This window comes from Nicotiana tabacum, chromosome 2 (genome assembly GCF_000715075.1).
Source record: "Nicotiana tabacum cultivar K326 chromosome 2, ASM71507v2, whole genome shotgun sequence".
NCBI lineage: Eukaryota > Viridiplantae > Streptophyta > Magnoliopsida > Solanales > Solanaceae > Nicotiana > Nicotiana tabacum.
The window spans coordinates 75,741,931-75,752,626 of record NC_134081.1 but is presented as its reverse complement, the minus strand read 5'-3'; the positions used below and the strand labels follow the sequence as shown (position 1 = coordinate 75,752,626).

Here is a 10,696-nt window from a genome sequence, read left to right as displayed (position 1 = left end):
GAAAACATTTTTCGAAAAATATTTTCCTTCGTACTAAACACACCCTCACTTTTAAAACTTGAAAAAGTAGAATTTTTTTTTCCAAAAAAGAAAAATGAGGAACATTAACTCGATCAATAAAAGCTTTTAAGTAAAAAAGAATTATTTTATGTTTCGACATTTTTGGGATACTCCGATAAAATGAAACATATATCAAGGTTCAATATAGAACTACAACTTCAAACAGTCTTAAAAGACATGATTCAAATGTTGTAGGTGAAAATGCATTATCTACTTCTTCCCAAACTAATTCAAGAAGACATACATTATCTCTTTACACAAATTATTATTGAATAATTAAAATACATTTGCAAGCAAATGAGGTTATTGTAAGCTCATATGGAAAAGAGGCAAAAAAGAAAAGAGCAAAGGGCAAAGCCGTCATTGCAAAAGAAATAGGAATGGACCATGTGCTCAAAAACTAAGAGGTCCTCAAATCATTGAAACCCGGTTCTGGTATCAGTTTGAAGTTGTGGATACCAATAAAAGACATCATTCATGTTGAGTCTTCCTAAAATTTCCCATTGGAGGATACACAAAGTCTGACAATTTGTGTCAGCTTAGTCCTGAAACACCCTTTCCCCCCTATCAATTTCCTTCAAATTTTTACAGTATAAGAAGTTGTACAGATACTAAAAGGCACCTTTAATGGTGAGTCAAGAAAGTCAATCTTAAGAATTTTCCCCATTTTGAAGAAGCACATGTTCTGACAAAAAGGCTTAGTCTTGAATTTCATTATTTTTTCAAACTCTTTTCTGTAAGGATTCTTGAGAAAAAACAAGTCTCTCTTTTGTTCTTTGTGCTCTCTCTTTGAATTAATGGAACTGATACCTTACTCAGACCCAAAGTCTGAATCAAGCTGTATTAATCCACCTTGGGAAGATATGTTTAGATCAGCCTCAATGAGGAAACCAGAAGAACCAAAACCACAGAACCAGCCACCTTCTGAACCTCAGCCAACAAACCCAACAAAGGAAAATAACTCAACAGATGAGAATTCTTTGTCTTCTGATCCTCAGGTACGTTTAGCCCTTTACATAGCTATGGCTCATGCTGGACTTGTACTCACAATTTTCATTCTTTATGGAGTTGGTAAATTGCTTGAAGAGTATTTGAGAGCTATGTTATGGGCTGTACTATGTTCAATTCCTTTGAGGGGAATTCAGCAAACCCTTGTTGCATTTTGGTCTGAACCTTTAAAGTTAGGCCTTACTGAGACCATTTTGGCTGTTCCTGTGGCTGTTTTTAGAGTCTTTCTTGGGACCCTTGTTGATATTAAGGATAAGATTTTCAGGGTTGTTCTTAGGAGACCTAAAGTTAACGCGTCGAGGCGTCATACTAGTGGATTTTTCATTTTGTTAAGGTGGCTTGTGTCTTTTTGGGTGTTTGTGATTGCTTATGAGCAGATTGGTGGAATGGGGTCAGTTGCTCTTCTCGCGTTGGGATTTATGTTTACGGCTAACAGTGTGGATTCCACTATGAATGCAGTATCATCTTTTAGAAGTCATAGCTTTCGTAGATTCCCTATCACTGCTTTCTTTACTAGAGGGATATTGAAAAAATTGAAGACTATTGCGGCGATTGGTTTGATTGTTGGGTTGAGTGTGGGTTCCTTGGCAGGTATGATTTTCTTCTCTTATAAAATTGGTGTTGAGGGGAAAGATGCAGTTATTGCATTGAAATCCCACGTAGAGGAAAGTAATTATGCTGAGAAAATTGGTGTTAAGCAATGGATGGACGAAAATGATGTCCCGGGGATGGTGGATAAGTACACCTCTCAAATGTACGAGACAGTATTTACACAAATAGATAGCTACGCTATGCAATATAATATGACGGAGTTTGTTTCCGGAATAAAACATTTTGTAATAGCCCCTGCAAACAACTCATTTAATCACTCCACGGCTTTGGCATCCCCTTCTCCATATGCAGAGAAATTCTTAAGCATAAAAAGAAGGATTAAGGATCGAGAATGGGCACAGATATATACAGAAGTGGATGTTATGTTCAGGGAACTGCTGATCACTAGAGAGGACTTGGTTGAGAAGGCTAAGGGGTTTGCTCTTCAAGGAGTAAATGTAATGCAACGGATACTTGTTAGTAGCACATCCGTCTTAGGTGGAAGCATGAAAGTTGTATTCTTGATTGGGAATTCCATAGTTTCAGGTGCTGCTGGTCTTTTTAATTTTGTATCTCAGCTAATGGTATTCATATGGGTACTTTATTATCTTATCACGTCGGATTCTGGTGGAGTAACAGAACAGGTGATTAGTATGCTCCCTATGTCACATTCTGCAAAGAGGCGAAGTGTTGAGGTTCTTGACAAAGCTATTTCTGGGGTTCTTTTAGCAACTGCTGAGATTGCACTCTTTCAGGGATGCCTGACTTGGCTCTTGTTCAGATTATTCTCCATACATTTTTTGTACATGTCGACAATCCTTGCATTTATTAGTCCTTTGTTTCCTATTTTCCCGTCACTGCTCTCAACTATCCCAGCAGCTTTACAGTTGGTTCTTGAAGGTCGATATGTATTGGCGGTCAGCATATCCATTATACATCTTGTACTTATGGACTATGGTACATCTGAAATTATGGAGGATATCCCTGGCTATAATGCGTATCTCACTGGTCTCAGCATTATTGGGGGAATGACATTGTTCCCTTCAGCAGTTGAGGTAATTAACAGACATCACTCTCTCTTCAATTTCCATTACGAATTTCCTTGCATCACTTGTATTAGCTGGAAAGGTTTGTCATGTTGTCCTCTTGTTGAGTATGAAAAAAGAAGTGAACCTGGAGAATTTCCGTCTGCCATGAATCAGCTATTAATATATCTTCCATATTAGACAGAAAAATATTAACTTTTTTTAATCCTTTATTTACCTGTCAAAAAGGGAACGAGATTTCAGCTGTTTTATGTTCTGATTGTCACACAAGACAGCATGACAGGAACGGCAATAATGCCATTACGGAAAGAAGCTACGAATCCCTATCCCTTTCAACCTTATTCTTAACTCCAATAATTCTATAGATCTTCATGGTCTTGGAACTAGAGTCTCCTTATTTCACTTAAGATGATTTTATTACCATAAGTGTTTCAAGTGGCTTGATAAGAGGATACCTTTACAAAATCTCTAGCACCAAATGATGAGTCCTTGCAAAAATAATGAGTCAGTATAAAGAAAGATTTCAAGAAGGGTGAATTCGGAAGTCGGATGCTTCTTTAGGTGCATACTCAATGCTGGAAACTCAAAGATTGTCAATTTCCTTACAGCAGCATTGGGAAAAAGAACGTACTAATGGATTTATGACATTAGCTTTGTGTGTTTATGTTGTGCAGGGAGCAATAATGGGGCCACTGATGACTACTGTTGTGATTGCACTCAAAGATTTGTATGTTGAGTTTGTATTGGAAGAACAGAAGGAATGAGTAGAAAAGATCCATATTTGCAATGTCTTGGCCTTTGAAGACGTTGAGAAGGGCGCTGCCACTTTGCTTGATGGAAATACATTGCAATATGAAACTGAATTCTTTTTTCTTCCCAGTCAACTGCTGTCTGTATCTCACATGTGATAGGCTTTTATCATCCGTGTTCACCACAAATTGGGTTGAGGTTTTTTCTCTCTCTGAAATCTGTTGATAGTGTGCAGAAGTTGCTAGCTCCGTAAAATATTTAATTTGTATACAATTGTGTATTCTCTTTGTAAAACTTTGATCGTGTGAAGAGAAAATTAGAATTGTTTTCAGTGTTTCTAATGCCTTTTATGTCTTGCTCGTGACATGTGCTAAAGATCACCTTTAGCATTTCCAACCAATTCTCTGTCAAATGTTATGACCTAAAGTTAGATTCAACAAACCACAATCTGAAATACAGCTAGGAGACAGGTGGTGTTTCCCAGTGATAAAAGCAGCGTAAGTTGCATGACTTCTGAATCAGATGTGTATTCATACCATGATACGTGTTATATTAACTGCAGAATTTCTTTTTTTTTTCCTTTTGCTTTCCCCCTTATTAACTGCAGAATTTCTCATTGTGAATAGCTAGTTTAAAAATGACAATATTACAGGGATAGTTGAATGTTTCAACAGAATGAGGTAGAGACATTTGAGAAACAACTCAACAAAACTATCCACTAGGTGCTAAAGTTTGTTGCTTGCCTTTTTTCACATTAAATCCTATTATCATTTCATGTATTTCTGAAGGAACTTCCTATGAAAGTCATTCCGAATGGTGTCATTTATAAAGCGCTTGGCCGCCTTCAGTTCCCCCCGAGCCTGATTCTTGAAGACCACATCATCATCCCACCTAAAGAGAATAAATTAAAGCCAAATGTGGTAAATTTTACACTTAAGTAAAGCTAAAGAATCTTAAATAAGCCATATCTTAAGGGTTAAACCTTCTCTTCACAGTGAAAGATGTTGGCTGGTTTAATAGAGGGTTTCCCTTCAACAATTCTGCTTCCTTTGCTTTAAGCTCCTCCTCTTGCTCTTGTCGTTCCTGCCAAAAAGACAGAATTTAGAGTTTATAGCAATGTTATTTAAATCTCTGAATGCAAATTTTACACAGTTCCTGAAGCTATTTCCACAGAGAATGAATACCACCAATTCTAATTTTAAACTACAGAGAAATATAGTTCAAGAAACAAAATTTTTTGAAGAACCCACATATAAACTGATAAAGAAACTATTGAGCACCAAGTTAAACTTACTTTCCGAAGTTTCTCCTCTGCTTTTTCCTTCTTTATCTGTTCAAGCTCTGCCAGGAGAGCCTCTGTATCGTCATCATCATCATCATCATCATCATCATCATCCTCACTAGTCAGTGTAAACAACTTGTAAGATTTTGAAGTAACAGAATAATACAATTTTAAAGCAAAGCTACAGTAAGGGGAAACTGCATCAAGGGCGGACTGTTAGTATTCATTTGAGTTCTTGGCTACATGCATTCTATAACAACTATTTGATCATTACAACAAAAATTTACACCAGCTCCTGCCTCTTTGCAAAATATTATCCCTGAATTTATCAATGGAAAATTATCAGGCATACCCATGTTTGTACAAATAGGGAACAAGGTACAAACCTCTCATCATCACTTTTGACGTCAGCATCATCAGCGTCAGCATTGCGGGGAACAATGCGATCTTCAATCTCTCTTTTCCCCCCTGCAGCACAATGTCATATAAAAATGGATACTTGGTATCCAACTTGAAATCCTAGACCAGTCTAATGAACAAACAGCACTCACCTTCTAAAAGGAGTTGACCACCCTTTCTCCGGTCTCTGTCCTCTACAACAAAATACAGTACAAGTTTAAGAGTCGGAACAAAATCAGATTGGAATTAGCATGTCTAAATATGTTTTTTTATAAGGTAAAGTTAGCATGCGTCGATATGTATGTGTATCTGTTTCTGTGTGTGTGTGTGTGTGTGTGTGTGTGTGTGTGTGTGTGCAAGAGAAAAAGTGTCCACATTTCACATACCATAGCCTTTATCTTTTGAAGAAAAGTGTCTCCGCTCACGGTCTTCTAACTCTTCTCAGAGGTTTCTCCTCTGCAACTCATCCTGAGTGTCCTGTCCATCCTTTCTGTGTCATGCATGATAACGGAAACGTAATTCAATTTGGAATCATGATACAATTTAGAGGACTACCAATTTAAGTTACTCAGGCACAATCATCGATAGGATAGAGAAATGCCCTGTTTCTTCCATGCATGATAACAGTATCAAGTTTAATTTAGACTCGTGATACAAATAAGAAGACAACCAACTATGCTGTCCTAATGAGAAACCCAATTGAGTTAAAACGAATACACTGTCCCAATTTCATATACTATGAAGCACGACTACTGGAAGTTCATCAATCAGTTTGACACAAAGTACAGCGCATAATTCAGCCTGTTTCTCACGCAAATATACTGTTTCAGCCCTAAGACAACTTAGATCAAAATTGTTTTACTTGAAAGTGACAAAAAAAAAACTCACTACACAACCAATTAATAATCTAACTTTTGATAACCGAGAAATCCTCGAGGGCCAGTCGGCGGACAGTTAAAAATTCAATGGATAATGGGCCCCCCTTTACCCTTCTCACTTAAATATCAAGCTTTTTTTCATGGCAGGATTCGAACTTGTGATGTGCATGGGCCCCCTTTAACCATTCTCTACTTAAATACCAAGCTTTTGTTCGCGGCAGGATTCGAACTTGTGATGTGCACCTAATCCACACAACATGAGCTATGTTTTTATGGTTGAACAAATGCCCTAGGGCACCTTTTAATGATCCAAGTTATACCATGAACTGCAGTACCTAGATAACAAGGACACAAGATATCATAAACTACGCATCCTTTTCTAATTCTAGCATTCATATTACACAAAGATCCTTGTCATATTATGGTTTTGCTAAATTGATCCTTGTCATACTATTGATACATAAATTTTCAACAACTCGAATGCAGAATGACCTATCATTTTTCCCATACAGGGTAGAAGTAAGAATACATATTTTTATTTGTATCATAAATGAGATCTTTCTCTTGAAAATATTGACTTCACAAGGACTTCCCAGTTACTTATGTGGAAACTACGTCTATTTGGAAGTTACAACTATAGGAAAGAATAAATATATCAACGGAATTGCCAACGATTGCAGAATCTAAGAGAGTACACATTATCATTATCAGCTACTGTTATTTTTGAGACCAAGAAATCCCGCAGCCTTCGAAACTCGGGGATAATGGGCCCACCCCTCTACCTTATCCACTTAAATACCAGGCTTAGATCGCATGATGCAGGACTCGAACCTGTGACCTAATTCACAAGTCCCTCAACAATTATATTCAACATAACCTTCCAATTGAGCTTAGTTGAGATTTAGCATACGCCACTTCACTTCAGCAGGATGCAATATAACATCAGAATCTACAGACACAATAACCAAAAAGCTCACTACTACCACTTGCAGGCTGCAGCCAGGTAACTTGTCCAAGCCACAAAAAAAAATCCATCTTTTGCATTTTAGGAAGTCATCTATGCCCCTTACAACAATAAAAGGAAAAAGAAGATCCTCATCCAATTCAATTTAGGATTGTCACAGTAAAATAGTTTTTGTACAGGGCCACAGCCTCCAACAAAGTTCATCCAACAGTGTAGGATAAATCGAAGTCATGCTACTTTTGCTTCTACATAACAGTCTAGTTATGTCTCTGTATTGCTTTTAACACGAGTATATCAAATATTTTTTGCAAGAACTTTTAAAATCTACGAAGATAAAATATAGCAGTCTTGGCAAATATTAGCCTACTTTGACAAGACCTTTTTTTTGCGGGGGTTTTTCCCTCAAGAACTCTATGGCAAAGCAACCTCTTAAGTAATTAAAGAATCATCACATCCCTTTCGATTTAACCAGCTGGATTACGATATTCTTCTGTTCTTTACCCCATACAAAGGATAAAAGAAATGCCATAAAAGTTTAACAACAAGCATTAAATAAACAAAAGAAGAGAATCGGACAAGAACAAAAACCTGGGCTTTAAAGTAGTGTGAGATGCAATGTCTCTTGAAGAATATTTCTGAGATGGACCAAAAATTCGAGTTCCACCTTGTTCATTCCCACCTTTAGCTGGCGCCCATGTAGGCCTAGCTGCTGTTGTCATACTTCAAGATTCTCCTCCACCAAATCTATCAATAAAAATAACTTCTTTACTCAGTATAAACAACAAAAGGCAAGAAATTAAATGCAAAACAAACTAGGGCCAAAGAAACACTAAGATAATTCAATGCAGTGGAACCCTTGAAAACAACATTGATTTGCCGCAGCGTATGATGGATTAGCCCTAAAATTGGAATTTGAAAATCGGATTTTTCGATTATCTAACGAGTGACGAGAATCAACGCCAGAATCAGAGAGATAGGTGAGTTGGGACTTCGAATTCGGTTCGACCCGATTAGCACACTATACATTTCTGAAAAATTTGAAAATAATTTAATTTTAAACTACTCATTTTACCCATTTTATACTTAATTATAAGCTTTTATATTTGTCGTGACCTCATAAAATTTTTACCCCTTAAACTTCTAATACCACAAATTTCAAAAGTTTTTCTTTTTTCCTTTAAAATCTGTGTCGATTCAAAATAACTCATCTAAATTAAAGTGGAGAGAGTATATTATATTTTATTCGGAAAAGGGCCAAAAACACCCTTGAACTATTTAAAAAAACTCAAAAATGCCCTCTGTTTAATTTTGGTACCAAAAATATATTTGCCGTCTATATTTTGGACTACAAATGCCCTTCAACCGTTAGTCTTGCCATTGAAGGTGACATGGCAGTCCAATTGAGTTAGATTTGCTTACATGGTCATCCACCTAAGCAATCCAGTATGACAAAAATATTTTTTCAGAAAAATTATTTTTCCGAAATATTTTTAAAAATACAAAATCAACACTTATCCGAAAAAAGTAAAAAATTTCCGAAAAAAATTATTTATTTTGAAATTTTTATTAAAATACAAAATCAACACTTATTCCGAAAAAAGTAAAAAAATTCCGGAAAAATTATTTTTTCGGAAATTTTTATTCAAATACAAAATCAACACTTAATCCAAAAAAAGTAAAAAAATCCGAAAAAAATATTTAGTTCGGAATTCTTTTTAAAAATACAAAATATTCCGAAAAAAGTAAAAACTTTCCGGAAAAATAATTTTTCCGGAACTTTTTTACTTTTTTCGGAATAAGTGTTGATTTTGTATTTAAAAAAATTCCGGAAAAATAATTTTGCCATGTTAGATTGCTTAGGTGGATGGCCATATAAGCAAATCTAACCCAGTTGGACTACCATGTCACCTTCAATGGCAAGACTAACGGCTTAAGGGTATTTGTGGTCCAAAACATAGACGACGGGGATATTTTTGGTACCAAAAACAAACATAGGGCATTTTTGAGCTATTTCAAATAGTTCAAGGGCATTTTTAGCCTTTTTTCGTATTTTATTTGACCATTATTTTACTCATTCGTTTTATTACTCCCTTTGTTTGGAATCTGGAACCAAAGTATGGTACATTTGGACTCAAAAAATATAAATAGGTTGAAAAAAACTGTGCACCGTTTTATATATAGTGCGGTTATTCATCGCGCTATATATAAAATGTGGCTCTGCCAATAATTCACGTGTACTTAACTAACCCACCAATAATTCATATGGGTATAGCATATGTTATGCATGCGCTATACATCCACCAATTATACCCCCGACCTGGGTTTTTTCTTATTTAAAGAGGTTTTGAATTTGGTAAAAATCCATTCAGCATCTTTCAAGTCTTCCGAAATATTTGTTCATTAAGCTATAATGTCCGAAGAGCGAAAAATTAGGGTTTTATTATATTTGGGGGTAGGTGGGTGGGGTTGTGACGGAGAATAACTCAGTACGCTATAGTTGTTCTCCACAGTGTCATGTTAAGTTGTCATTTACAATGGAGTACGACAGATTGGTATCGTTGTTATATAAAAAAAAATGAGTGTGAGCAAACGTTTGGTGAATATTAAAGTAACCGGAAGATATATGTATTATGTTACTCCGCAAGGGGTTGCTTGTAATGGTGAGTTTAACATCGAAGAAGATGAAACTCTGACAAATTTTTTGAGGACTCCGGATGAACATCAGGAACTTCTTGTGATAAAAATGTTGGAAATATACGTCAAGGCGCAAGACGTTCGCAATAATGAGGTTCCACAAAGTAGGGATATCCCTCAATCATCGGATGGTTATTTTGGAGCAGTTTTAGCCGAACAGATTCCGGGTGAAAGAGTTTGGCATGATCTAAACTTATCTCCACGGGCGCGAATGAGGACCGATGACATAATTTCTCCCCAAGTTTACATAATCCACAAGCCGAGTGGTAAACTTTAATTTTTCTTTGTGTTACGATATTTTTATTTTTATGTATTGAATTTGTATTAACACTCATATATTCCATAGGGGGTACCGCCAGATATGAATTTTACAAGTTATGAACCAACGCACAATTGGAATATGGCTAGTTATGGTGTATTGGATCATGGTGGTCCATCCGGGAGCCATCACCAACAAGATAGTGTGCATCATGGGATATCAACACATTATGATTTGTAAGTGAAGTGATAAAGTTTATATGTAAAGTTTGGATGAAACTCATTATTTTATTGGTTGTGCACTGAAAGCGAGCAACTTGAAGATCATGTCCTTACTCAATTGCCCGAAGACGACATATTTAATCAGGATCTGGTAGATACGCAGAGTCAGGAAGATAATAGTGATTATGATAACAATGTTGATGAGTCTGGAAATGACACACCCTTCTCTGGTGAGGGTGATGATGATGAGGCCGAGAATGATGAACCTGATTTGATGAGGGAGCATGCTCTACCTCTCGTTAGACGAAGAGCGTACGAGTCTCATGTGTCGTTTCATTCAAGGGAGATTCCCTACCTTGATCAGTTGCCAAGTATGCCGGATGCGGATGCCCTCATAATGGGTCTTGACGAAATTCGGACAACAATGTGGGATGAATCTAGAGCAACGGTATTGTCAAAGGGCATGCTTTTTGCTGATAAAGCGTGCCTAAGCAGGGCAGTGCGAATGTACAACATAAAAGAGTGTCGTAAGATTGTGGTTCAT

The 10,696-nt window shown here is 36.5% G+C and overlaps 1 protein-coding gene and 1 pseudogene across 1 annotated transcript; one reads left to right on the top strand and one right to left on the bottom strand.

The window, feature by feature from the left end:
* Positions 1–477: 477 nt before the first annotated feature.
* LOC107767482 (uncharacterized) lies at positions 478–3,786 on the top strand. Its single transcript, XM_016586491.2, has 2 exons — positions 478–2,714; positions 3,380–3,786. Exons 1-2 carry the CDS (start codon positions 858–860, stop codon positions 3,467–3,469), a joined length of 1,947 nt encoding a protein of 648 aa, XP_016441977.2. The 5' UTR covers positions 478–857; the 3' UTR covers positions 3,470–3,786.
* A 278-nt stretch (positions 3,787–4,064) lies between these two features.
* On the bottom strand, positions 4,065–8,002 carry LOC107767483 (uncharacterized; annotated as a pseudogene).
* Positions 8,003–10,696: the final 2,694 nt, after the last annotated feature.